Source organism: Meles meles, chromosome 3 (genome assembly GCF_922984935.1).
Source record: "Meles meles chromosome 3, mMelMel3.1 paternal haplotype, whole genome shotgun sequence".
Classification (NCBI taxonomy): domain Eukaryota; kingdom Metazoa; phylum Chordata; class Mammalia; order Carnivora; family Mustelidae; genus Meles; species Meles meles.
This window is the reverse complement of record NC_060068.1, coordinates 79,686,002-79,699,154: the sequence shown is the minus strand read 5'-3', so window position 1 is coordinate 79,699,154 and position 13,153 is coordinate 79,686,002. Positions and strand designations below refer to the sequence as shown.

Sequence of the window (13,153 nt, the reverse complement as noted above, 5' to 3'; positions counted from 1 at the left end):
GAAGCATGACGGATATGATTCAACGAACACCAAGATGAAGGAATCTTTGTATGATAACCCCTTTAGAGAGCAAAATAGCCTACCTTCACATCAACTTTAAAAAATTATTGACTATTCCATTTAAACATGCCCTAGTTTTATATAATCTTTAATTAAACACATCAAGTCATAGTTACTTCCCCTTATTCATATAAGAAAATAAAATTTATTTTTATTAGTAGGTATGCTGCACTCTTGGGCAAGCACAACATATTAATACTTCCATTCTACTGAAAATATTTTCTTTTTAGGTGCATATTTCAGAATATTTCAGCTCTGATACATCCGGGCAACACAGCATTTCCCTACTATAGAATTAGGTCAAAAGAAAATGGAGGTATTTTGATGTTAAAATTAGGACTTTTCTTGAATGGTGAGGCACCCTAAGGTGTACAGGGAGAAATACATTAGTAGGACATGAAAAACAGTTCTACAGTAGAAGAAAATACAGAAACACAATATTTATAGTGGTAGAACTTTGGTAAGTCTCAAATCCCTCACATTTTCACTAATACAAAACACATGAGTTCATTAGGTTGACAAACCCACAACTCCCAGAAGTGAAAAGTTAATTTATTAAAGACATATTAATCAATTTTCAAGTATGCTAGGAATGTAGACAAACATATACTTTTAAGGTTATTTTATGGAAGTAAACAATTAGGAAAAATTGAAGATTATTCACGGACATCTGTTAATGGCTATGCATATATGGTACTTTATTTTAGAGACCAGACAGAAGAATGAGCACATATCATTTGGGATGTCAATTTCTAGTAAATTGTAGTAATCTCTCACCTTGTTCTTTCTTAAAATCTTTCTCTGACATGGCCACAGGTAAAAGCAGTTCTCCAACAGGTGGCTGAATATTAACATTGAAGCAATCGTCCTTGGTACTAAGAGAAAAACATATCAAAGCTGACAAAATCCTTAAAAAACATTCTCTTTAATACTATGCAGTTAAATGTAATTAAAGCATATGTCCGCATATAGAGTACAAGATCTTGGCTTAACTAGCACAGCTAAAAGGGCTTGAAAAAATTTTCAACACTATTTGCTGAGAAATACATCTGTTATGTCAATTGGAAAACAATTTTTTTAAAGATTTTATTTTTATTTATTTGACAGACAGAGATCACAAGTAGGCAGAGAGGCAGGCAGAGAGCCCGATGTGGGGCTCGATCCCAGGACCCTGGGATCATGACCTGAGCCGAAGGCAGAGGCTTTAACCCACTTTAACCCACTGAGCCACCCAGGCACCCCGGAAAACAATTTTTTAATTGTTTAATTAATAGCAAATAATACCACTTGATGATGTAGGACTTTTAGAAATAGATAAGCATCAAGGCTACATATACCCGTTACTACCAAAGGAATGCTTCATGCAGCTTATAAAGAAGTAATATTTTCTCTTTACTGTGTATGTTTAAAGTGTAGAAAAGGGAGTGCTGTAGTCTTAGATGTTAAGATCTCCATTTAAAAATATTAGTTTTTAGGGGTCCCTGGGTGGCTCAGTGAGTTAAGTGTCTGCCTTTGGCTCAGGTCTTGATGCCAGGGTCCTGGGATCAAGCCCCATTGTCAAACTCTCAGCTCAACGGGGAGTCTGCTTCTCCCTCTCCTGCTCCCCCTGCTTGTTCTCTCTCTCTTTCAAATAAATAAAATCTTAAAAAAAAATGAGTCTTTAGTAAAAATAAATGTAGAAAATAAAATGTAGTGACCATACTGTGCTTAGATATACGCTAATAAAGCAATACCTCACTTGCAAACTTGTTTTAAAAAAAAAACTCATTTTTTAGTAGTGTTTTTCATTAGCATTATTGATCAACATGTTCTAAAAGTTATTTCAAATGACAGGATATGAAGGATTTAGGAAAGGCAAATTTGTACCCATATTAGATAGAATAATAATACTGAGTGCACTGATTTTAATTTTAGAATAGACACTAATCTCTAAAAAATTATTAAACTTTAAAATTTTTTTCAGGTTACATATTTCAAGTTAAGTTGATGAGTGTATCAGTGAGGAATACGTTTGGCTGCAAATAAGCAGAAAACCCAACTAAGACAAAGACACTTATTGTTTAGTACACAACAAATCCTGGAGTTACCAAAGGCTGATTCAATGGCCTAAAGATGCTTCTGGGGACCCAGGTTTCTCTAGCTTTTAACTCCAGCTCCCTAGTGTGTTGGTTTTCATTTTCATGATTGCCAGATGGCTGCTCCATCTCTAGGTAGCACTTTTACATTCCGCTGAAGAAGAAATAGTGATAATGGAAGAGTAGTGAAAAAAAGTGAGCCAACCACAACTATTCCTTTTTATCAGGAAAGATTCTATCCCCAAAAGGACTTCTACTTTCATGTTAGAACTGCATGCCATGGTCAGTGGGAAGGTGGACAGGGAGATGGGGACTGTGGATAAAAAAATAACAAACATGAGGTTAAGAAACCCTTTATAAAAAGAAAATCTGTATTTATGCTATTATAGAATGTATTTTTATAAGCTGCCTTTTATTTATTCATTTAAGATTTTATTTATTTGGCAGAGAGAGAGATCACAAGCAGGCAGAGAAGCAGGCAGAGAGAGAGGGGGAAGCAGTCTCCCCGCCCAGCAGAGAGCCCGATGCGGGGCTCAATCCCAGGACCCTGAGATCATGACCTGAGCCGAAGGCAGAGGCCTTAACTCACTGAGTCACCCAGGCGCCCCTGCCTTTTATTTTTTGACAGAACAAGGCAAAGACCAGCCAAAAATAAATAAATAAATAAATAATGTTTTGAGTCATTCACCTGTGGATTGTCTAAGGCAAACCCACAAATCCAATTTATTTATTAATTCAATATACATTTACTGAATACAAACCAAATCCCATGTACTGTGCAAGTACCTGGGTATTGATGTAAAGACAAGTGAGACTGACCCTAAAGGTTTAAAAGTCAGTGAGAGAGGAAGAGTTCAATTAGGTTTATAAAATGGTAAATGCTACATTAGAAATATGTGGAGAATATTATAGCCCACAGAAGAGGGATTGATTAATTCTGCAGGAGTGAGGTAGAGATGGACTTCCAACAGGATGGAGAGGGGCATTCCAGGTATTCTAGACCTCTGTTGGGAATGGTGAGCAGTGTGGTATGTCAGCAGATGAGGCTGGGGGCACTCTGTAAAGAATACCATCTCCATTTGTGACCCTTCACCCTTCTTCTCCCAGGGCAGTCTCAGTTTGTGGTGGTTGTCATGAAATCCTGTTCAGTTAATGTCTCCCTTCACTCTCTAACGTGTCCTGATTTGTATGACCAAGTGTATGATTACTTCATGCGTATACCTAAGACAAAAGTGGTTCAATGTTTCTTTAACAAACAAGGAAAACTACCAGAGACTTTTCACATTGTTATTAAATAAATGATCCTATGGTATTTCAGAATCTCTAGTGGCAGCATGTAAGATGCAGGAGAGGAGAAACCCAAAGCAGTAGATTAGTTAGGAATCTAATTTAATAGTTTAGGCAGGGTTTTTTTTTTTTTAATTTATTAATTTTTTCAGCGTAACAGTATTCATTGTTTTTGCACAACACGCAGTGCTCCGGGCAATATGTGCCCTCCCTATTACCCACCACCTGGTTCCCCCAACCTCCCACCCCCGTCCCTTCAAAACCCTCAGGTTGTTTTTCAGAGTCCATAGTCTCTTATGGTTCGCCTCCCCTTCCAATTTCCCTCAACTTCCTTCTCCTCTCCAACTCCCAATGTCCTCCATGTCATTTGTTATGCTCCACAAATAAGTGAAACCAAATGATACTTGACTCTCTCTGCTTGAATTATTTCACTCAGCATAATCACTTCCAGTCCCGTCCACGTTGCTACAAAAGTTGGGTATTCATCCTTTTTCTTTTTTTTTTTATAAACATATAATGTATTTTTATCCCCAGGGGTACAGGTCTGTGAATCACCAGGTTTACACACTTCACAGCACTCACCATAGCACATACCCTCCCCAATGTCCATAACCCCCTCCCCCTCTCCCAACCCCACCTCCCCTCAGCAACCCCCAGTTTGTTTTGTGAGATTAAGAGTCATTTATGGTTTGTCTCCCTCCCAATCCCATCTTGTTTCATTTATTCTTCTCCTATCCCCCTAACCCCCCATGTTGCATCTCCACGTCCTCATATCAGGGAGATCATATGATAGTTGTCTTTCTCTGATTGACTTATTTCACTAAGCATGATATCCTCTCGTTCCATCCACGTCGTCGCAAATGGCAAGATTTCATTACTTTTGATGGCTGCATAGTATTCCATTGTGTATATATACCACTTCTTCTTTATCCATTCATCTGTTGATGGACATCTAGGTTCTTTCCATAGTTTGGCTATTGTAGACATTGCTGCTATAAACATTCAGGTACATGTGCCCCTTCGGATCACAACGTTTGTATCTTTAGGGTAAATACCCAGTAGTGCAATTGCTGGGTCATAGGGTAGTTCTATTTTCAACATTTTGAGGAACCTCCATGCTGTTTTCCAGAGTGGTTGCACCAGCTTGCATTCCCACCAACAGTGTAGGAGGGTTCCCCTTTCTCCACATCCTCGCCAGCATCTGTCATTTCCTGACCTGTTAATTTTAGCCATTCTGACTGGTGTGAGGTGATATCTCATTGTGGTTTTTTTTTGTTTGTTTGTTTGTTTTTGTTTATTTACAGCATAACAGTGTTCATTGTTTTGGCATCACACCCAGTGCTCCATGCAGTACGTGCCCTCCTCATTACCCACCACCTGGTCCCTCAACCTCCCAACCCCCCCACCCCCCCGCCGCCCCTTCATAACCCTCTAGTTGTTTTTCAGAGTCCATAGTCTCTCATTCTCATTGTGGTTTTGATTTGTATTTCCCTGATGCCGAGTGATGTGGAGGACTTTTTCATGTGTCTGTTGGCCATCTGGATGTCTTCTTTGCAGAAATGTCTGTTCATGTCCTCTGCCCATTTCTTGATTGGATTGTTTGTTCTTTGGGTGTTGAGTTTGCTAAGTTCCTTATAGATTTTGGAACTAGCCCTTTATCTGATATGTTGTTTGCAAATATCTTCTCCCATTCTGTCAGTTGTCTTTTGGTTTTGTTCACTGTTTCCTTTGCTGTGCAAAAGCTTTTGATCTTGATGAAATCCCAATAGTTCATTTTTGCCCTTGCTTCCCTTGCCTTTGCCGATGTTCCTAGGAAGATGTTAGCTTAGCTGCGGCTAAGGTCGAAGAGGTTGCTGCCTGCGTTCTCCTCAAGGATTTTGATGGATTCCTTTCTCACATTGAGGTCCTTCATCCGTTTTGAGTCTATTTTCGTGTGTGGTGTAAGGAAGTGGTCCAATTTCATTTTTCTGCATGTGGCTGTCCAATTTTCCCAGCACCTAGATCTACTTTTTTTATTCTGCTATACAGGGCTGTACTCCTAAGGTGGGCAGCACTGAGAACAGGGGGAATGGGGGTAGTTTAGAATTAAAAGGGACAGATATGGTGATGGATGAGACCACACCTGATATAGTGGAAGGCTAAGTCATATTGGAAGAGATAAGTAAAGGCTGATGGAGTAAATGGATAGGGACACACACACACAAATAAAATTTATATACATACCATTTATATATACTATATATGAATATATATATACATGAATATATAATGTATATATGTATATATGAGATATATGGCATATATAATATATATAAATATATTTATACATGTAGGGAGGGCATGGTAGAAATATTTCACTAATAGAGAAATACAATTAAAATGTGACCACTGGGTGAAATTATATTACACTATCATTACCTTGTATTTTCTTTTTAATTACAGATGAAATGATTCCTTTCCAATAGTCCTGAAGGATACCATTTGTGCCATTGATTAAAGGTAGCTGTACAGGGGCTCTTGGGTGGCTCAGTCAGTTAAGTGTCTGTCTTCAGCTCAAGTCATGATCCCAGGGTCCACTGGGCTCCCTACTCAGCAGTCTGCTTCTCCCCCTTGCCCTGCCTCCTCCCCACAACGCTGCTCATGATCTCTCGATTTCTGTCTCTCTCAAATAAATAAATAAAATCTTAAACACACACACGCACGTGCGCGCACACACACACACACACACACACACACACACACACACACGTAGCTGTACAGCTCTGGTTCCCAGAGGGGAGGAGGGTGGGAGAGCAAGGAAAGAAGGGAAACATGTGCCTTCTAAAGCATATATGAAAATCTAGGTTGGTAAGCAGCAGGTTTAATTTTGGAGGGAAAAAGTGATCCTGAAATTTTCCCATAGAAATCTGCAATATATATGACTCAACTTGACCAGGTATGCTTTAGTTTTGTTGCTTTTGGCTAACGATATTTTATTTTCTGTAGCTGGTAAAATGGTTAACGTTATGTATGAAATGTATGAAAAACTATGAAAAGAAGTTCATCCAAAACAGGTCTTATGTGGCAAATGTAAACAAAACCGGAACACTGTTTTAGCAGATACTATTTGCTGCTTATTCAGCAGATACTACTTGCTGATACTACCTGACATAACTCTGACTTTGTTCAGGTAGACAATGTGTCCCCCTGAAACACTGTCTCTCTTAGCCTCTCTCGTGGCTAGGAGAGATCAAGTAACCCAGGTACAACCAATGAAACATAAACAGAAGTCTGCAGGAGATTTCTGGGAAAGTTTGGCTTTTCTAACATAGACATGGTTCCCCTCCATGTCACTTGTTTTCTCCTTTTTTTTAGTCTGGAATGCAGATAGAAGCCTGAGAGTAGAGCAGCCATATTGTAACTGTGAGGACTGGCAGGCACATGCTAATGAAATAAGCATATGGAGGGGGAAAAAACCAACCAACAACAAAAAACAGACAGACAAAAACAACCCACTGGAAAGACCCAGGAGGCATTGTGTGGCTACTTGAGCATCTCTAACTGCTGACCTCTGTTCTTGTACTTGTAGAATAATAAATCCCATTTGGTTTAGAAACTCCCATTTGGGTTTCTGTTACATACAAGTGAATGCAAAATCTAACTAATATAATTAGCATTTAACATACTTCATAAGCCAGTTTGGTGGAATGCTCCCTCTTTACTTTGAGGAAACTCTACTTTCATTTATATTTTTATTACTGTTCATTTATATTAGTGGTCTAGAATGTCCTCCATAGTTTTCTATGTCCCTCCTTTTCTACCATGTTGCCCTTTTTTGTTGGTTACTTCTCTCTCTCTATAGCTTTCCTTCTCTCTCCTCCCACCTCTTTTTCTTTTGATTGCCCTTTGGTTGTATGTAGGGCTAAACATAGATAAGTTGGCATGGATAGGGAATGGTGAAAATGAGTAGTGATACATGTGCATCTATGAATTAATAGGTCAACAAAGTATTATTATTAGGCAGCTCTAAATAGCCTAGTTATATGCGCTCAAATGGCATAACAGTTTAATGTAATACAAGATTCTGCTTGTCATATTTAACTGTAATGCATATACTTGTACTACGTACAGTTTTATTTCACAAACTCATGGGATCCAAACTGGTAAAATTTCTAGGTAAGAGAAAATGGACAAGGAGTCTATTGTGAAACTCAAGTTTCCTTATCTATGAAGTTAAGAAAAATGGAACTTACCTTGCAGGCTACTTTTAATGATTAGATAAAACAACATAGCCAATATAGTGCTTAATCCCATAACAGATACTCAAAATCTCCATATATAATAAAGTTGTATCAGAATTTATTTCAGCATTTCCCTATTCAGTCTCATTTGCAATCTTCTCTACTGTAAACAATGCTTACCTAATACCCTCGGCTAGATCTATTTTCTTCTGCACAAGCAGCAATATTTCCCTAGGCCTGATTCCCTGAAGAGGCCATTGTTAAGTAGAAGAGTATGAACATTAAGCATTTTGGTAGTGCCAAACTGCCCCCAAAAAGGTGGTGCAATTAAGATTCCATAAACAGTGTACTACAGTACATGCCCTGTCAATGTCAGATACTAAACTTTTTTTAAAATTTTGCCAATCTGGGGCGCCTGGGGGGCTCAATGGGTTGGGCCTCTGCCTTCAGCTCAGGTCATGATTTCAGGGACCTGGGATCGAGCCCCGTGTTGGGCTTTCTGCTCAGCGGGGAGCCTGCTTCCCCCTCTCTCCTGCCTGCCTCTCTGCCTACCTGTGGTCTCTGACAAATAAATACATAAAATTTTTAAAAAAATTTTTTTGCCAATCTGACTGGTAAAATATTTTAATTTTGATTTCTCTGCTGCTAGTGATGCTGAAAATCTTATGTTTATTGGCCATTTACATTTCTTTTCTTGTAAACTGGCTATCCTTAGCCCTTCTCCACCTTTCTACTGAATTCCTTTGTATTGACTGTGAAAGTTCCGTACATATTCTGGTTATTAAACTTTTGTCTGCTACATATGCTGCAGTACTTTCTCACCATCACTCACCTGTTATGGTATCGACTTTTTCTTCTTTGTAGAGAAGTATAAAATTTTTTTTTTAAAGATTTTATTTATTTATTAGTCAGAGAGAGAGAGAGAGAGAGTGAGCACAGGCAGACAGAGTAGCAGGCAGAGTCAGAGGGCAAAGCAGGCTCCCCACTGAGCAAGGAGCCGGATGTGGGACTCGATCCCAGGATGCTGGGATCATGACCTGAGCCGAAGGCAACCGCTTAACCAACTGAGCCACCCAGGCATCCCGAGAAGTATAAAATTTTTAATAGTTAAACCTGATCTCTTTTCTCTTTTGCTTTCTGAATATTGTATTTTATTTAAGACATTTGCTCCCAAAGAATATGAAAACATTTGTGCATATCACATTTAAATACTTCTAGAATTTTTTATTTATAATATTTTATGATTTATGACATTTTCTTTTCCAGTTACATTTTAAAAAATTTGTCAAGTTCCCTGGAAAGTCCTACTGGAATTGTGCCTACAATCACACTAAGTTGAAGATTAATTTGAAGAAAAAGTACTGTCTCCCACTTAGGAACATAGTACATGTATTATTTTACTTCTTTTCATGCCTTCAGGAAAGTTTCAGGTACATTTATTTAATTCCCACACAGGTATTTCTTGTTAATTTATTCCTTTTGCTATTCTTTTAAATAGAATAATTTTATCCGTAATGTTTTAAAATTGGTCATTCCTGTTAAATAGAAATGTTAATGGTTTCCATTTAATGATTTTGTACCACATTTCTAAACTCATTAATTAGATTTTCTGTTGATTCTAAGACTTTTTATGTTGATAATTATACTGGATAAAAATGATAATTCAGTCTCTTCCTTCCAGGATTTCTACCTCTGTGTTTACTTGTCTTCCTATATCAGCTAGAACTTCCATATAATGTGAAATAGTGTTGAAGATGGATAACCTTCTTTTACTTTTCTGACTTAAAAGAGAATCCTTTTGCTACTTCATGTGAATTAGGTAACTTGTATGGTCCAGAAGTCATTTGAATTTATAAAACCAAGTAGTATGTATACTCATGTGCTATCCTTTCAGGTTTTAAAACAGGGGTGGGGTGCCTGGGTGGCTCAGTTGGTTAAGTGTCTGCCCTCAGCTCTAGTAATGATCTCAAGGTCCTGGGATTGAGCCCCATGTGGGGATCCGTGCTCAGTGGAGAGTCTGCTTCTCCCTCTCCCTGCCCACGCCTCATTTGTGCTAGCTCTCTTTCTCTCTCTCAAATAAGTAAATAATAAACAAGTAAAATCTTTTAAAAAGAAAGTAAAATTGAGGTGATGCTGAGCTTTATAGAATGACATGGATACTTCCCTCATGTTTCTCTGATCTAGAGAAGTTTTAATAATAGAGAAATTATCTTTTTTCTGAAGTTCTGGTACAATTTAGTCAATTTTATTCCTAACATATTTCTTCTAGGAAACCATTTATTTCATCTAAATATTCTGAATCACTGCTACAGAATATAATTCTGTAGAATAATAGAGTATAATATAATTTTGTAATTCAGAAGCTTTTTATCATCTTCCTCTTTTCTGATCTTTCTTATGTCTTTTTTTTTTTTTTAGATTTTATTTATTTATTTGACAGAGAGAGATATCACAAGTAGGCAGAGAGGCAGGCACAAAGAGGCCGATGTAGGGCTAATGGCAGGACCCTGAGATCATGACCTGAGCCAAAGGCAGAGGCTTAACCCACTGAGCCACCCAGGCGCCCCATGTCTTTTTTTTTTTTTTTTTAATCTCTAATCATATTAGCCTACAGTTTTTCTAACTTTCTTGTACGTTCTACCCTTTTTTAAAAAATGTTTTTTTTTGTAGTCAGGAAAAAAAGGAATTCTTTGCAAATACACATATGTCAAGTCAGATAACTGAATTACTGAAATTTTGTGAAGTTATGTATATATTTATATCTACCTGAATGTTTATTAAATATCTATCTTCCTCTTTGTTAACAAATGGCTTTGTCAATTTCTCCTAAGATTTCATTACTTTTTGCTTTACATATTAGAAAGCTATGTTACTGAAAAGTTTGTAACTTATATTCTTGTAGAGGATTGCAATGAATAGGACAATTTTCTTAATATGAAGTGCTTTAAAATTTTTTTAGTGTTAGTACCACCCCATTTTCTTTTTATCATCTTTCTGATAACATACACACATACTTATAGATTTCATTTTGCTATCCTCAATTTTTCTTTTATTCTTTTTTAAAGATTTATTTATTTATTTAAGGGCGGGGGCAGGTAGAGGGAGAGGGAAACAGAGAATCCCAAGCAGACTCCATGCTGACTATACAGCCCAATGTAGGGCTCAATCTCTGACCCTGAGAACATGATTTGAGCTGAAATCAGAGTTGGATGCTTAACCAATTGAGCCATTCAGGTGACCCTCCGTCATTCTCTTTTAAGGTGGGGTTCTTATAAATAGCATATGTTGAATTCTGTTTTTTACATATTTAATGTAAATGGAATTTATCCTACTGATAGGAATGATGATAACTAGTATGTGTGGCCCCTTCTAGCCATATTATTTTGTGTTCTAATTTCCATGCTTTTTTCTTCTCCTTTGTTAAAGTGATCAAGTTTTAATCCCTTCTTTTCTTCTCGCCTCTAGTTATTTGGGGTTATTACATCTCATATTCCCATTAGTTTAGAGGGTAGCTTTAATATTTTAAATCATATTTAATCTTTTTGTCACCAATCAATCCTTTTGCCAAACACCATCATTCCTTCTCAAACTTGTCCATTTTGAGATTTTGGTTCCAATTTATTATTAAAATTTATTTTCTACATTTTGTGTGAATGATTATTTTACACATTGATAGGTTTTACAGGCAGAATTCTTTGTCCATTACTTCTTTTTGGACTCTAGGTTTTTCTCTGTTTCACATTAAACAAAGGTTTTTACCACAGAAAGGATCTGTGGGTGGTAAACTGACAGAATCTACTTGTCTGAAAAATGCCTATTCGGTTTCCTTAAAAATTTAAAGGCCATGTTCTTTGCCTTCTGGCAACCAGAAATGATGACAATACTGATGAGAAATCTAATTTCATTCACATTCTTTTTCTTTTTCAGGTAAGCTGCTTTTTTTTCCACTGCGAAAGACACTACCACAGCTTGCTCCTTATCAAAAATTTCATCAGAATATGGTCTTATTGTTGATCATATTCATCCTGCTTGACCTTTGATGGGTCATTTTAATCTGAAGGCTTGTGCATTTCTTTTGCTTGGGAATTTTTTTCTTCTATATTTTCTTCAATTATTTCTTCCCTCTATTATTTCTTTTCTTTCCTTCTAGATTTATTAGACAAATTGATTCCTTTAACCTTTCTTGCATGGTTTCCATTTTTTTTTTGTTCTCTATTCCAGTTGATTTCACTGACTCATTCTTACAGAACACTAAATCAGTACTCAGCTGTGTGCTTTCTATTACGCATCTACTGAATTTCTTTTGGCACTATATTTTTAAATTTCAAAGAATATATTTAAAATTTTCTAATTGCTCCTTTTCCAGAATAAGCACTATGTTCTTGCTTTACAGATGTAGTGTTCTCTTATATTAGATTAAGATAATTTTTAAAGCTATCTCTTCTCTTTCTCAAACTGTCTACTCCCATCATGGTGAGTCTTTGTAATGACCTTGAGCCTTCCCTTTCAAACAGGCTTCCCCTCAAAAGTCTGGTTCTCCTAAGCTGTGCATTTATGTTCATAATGAAGGACTGGCTAATTAACACACACAGCAAGTCTGCTATCTATTAACTATATTTTATTTATTTTAAAGATTTTATTTTATTTATTTGATAGAGAGAGAACATGAGTGGGGTAGGGGGAGGAAGAGGGTGAGGGAGAAGTAAACTCCCTGCTGAGCAGTGAGCCTAATGTGGGTCTCAATCACAGGACCCGGGATCAGGACCTGAACCGAAGGCAGACACTTAATCGAGTGAGCCACCCAAGGCACCCCTATCAACTATATTTTAGACAAGTTTCTTACTCTTACTGTGCCTCAGTTTATTCACCTCCAAAATGGGATAGTAATACTTATGGTACTGTTTGAGAATGAAATAAATTAACACTTACAACACAATTGTTTAGAAAAATGCCTAGTATACTGCAACTGTTTGATATATAGTATTATCACCGTGGTTTCCTCTCCCCTGGTGGGCTAACTTATGTTTCCTTGTGGGTGAGACACGACTGGTTACATGCATATGAAGTTGGGAGGGCGAGAGGCAATGACCTTATCTCTCCAACAACAGGTTTAAGAGTGACTTTGCTCTAGTGGTAGAGAACTGAGAATATTACTCTCTTGGACAGAACTGCGTTTCATCTCTGATCATCTCTGGCTCCTTCCCACAAACTCAAACCCTGCTGTTGTCTTAGGCCCCCACATCAGCACCAAAAGTTCTTCCAGGAAAGTAGTTCATTTTCATTAAAGAGTAGTTTTTAGGTCTCTGACTAAATGCGAACGTTGCCTACTGCTAGGTAGGGTAAGGCTGGAGAACTGGGGATTGGAAGCCGTTCTTTGATTTTCCAACGAATGTCTTCCTCTAACTTTTCTTTTCACTTGTTTACTTTGTACTTGATATTCTGCTAGATTTGTTCCTACCATTGTTTTTTTGGGTGAGTGTTTTGCTCTGTGGTTTTTATTTTCTCTGTTAT

General features: G+C 37.3%; 1 protein-coding gene across 1 annotated transcript in view; it reads right to left on the bottom strand.

Moving 5' to 3' along the window:
- AP3B1 (adaptor related protein complex 3 subunit beta 1) overlaps nucleotides 1-13,153 on the bottom strand; it is a 284,643-nt gene that overhangs the window by 16,976 nt on the left and 254,514 nt on the right. Inside the window, exon 25 of the mRNA XM_046000421.1 lies at nucleotides 838-935. Within this exon, the coding sequence (XP_045856377.1) occupies nucleotides 838-935 (98 nt within the window). The remainder of the gene's footprint in view (nucleotides 1-837; nucleotides 936-13,153) is intronic.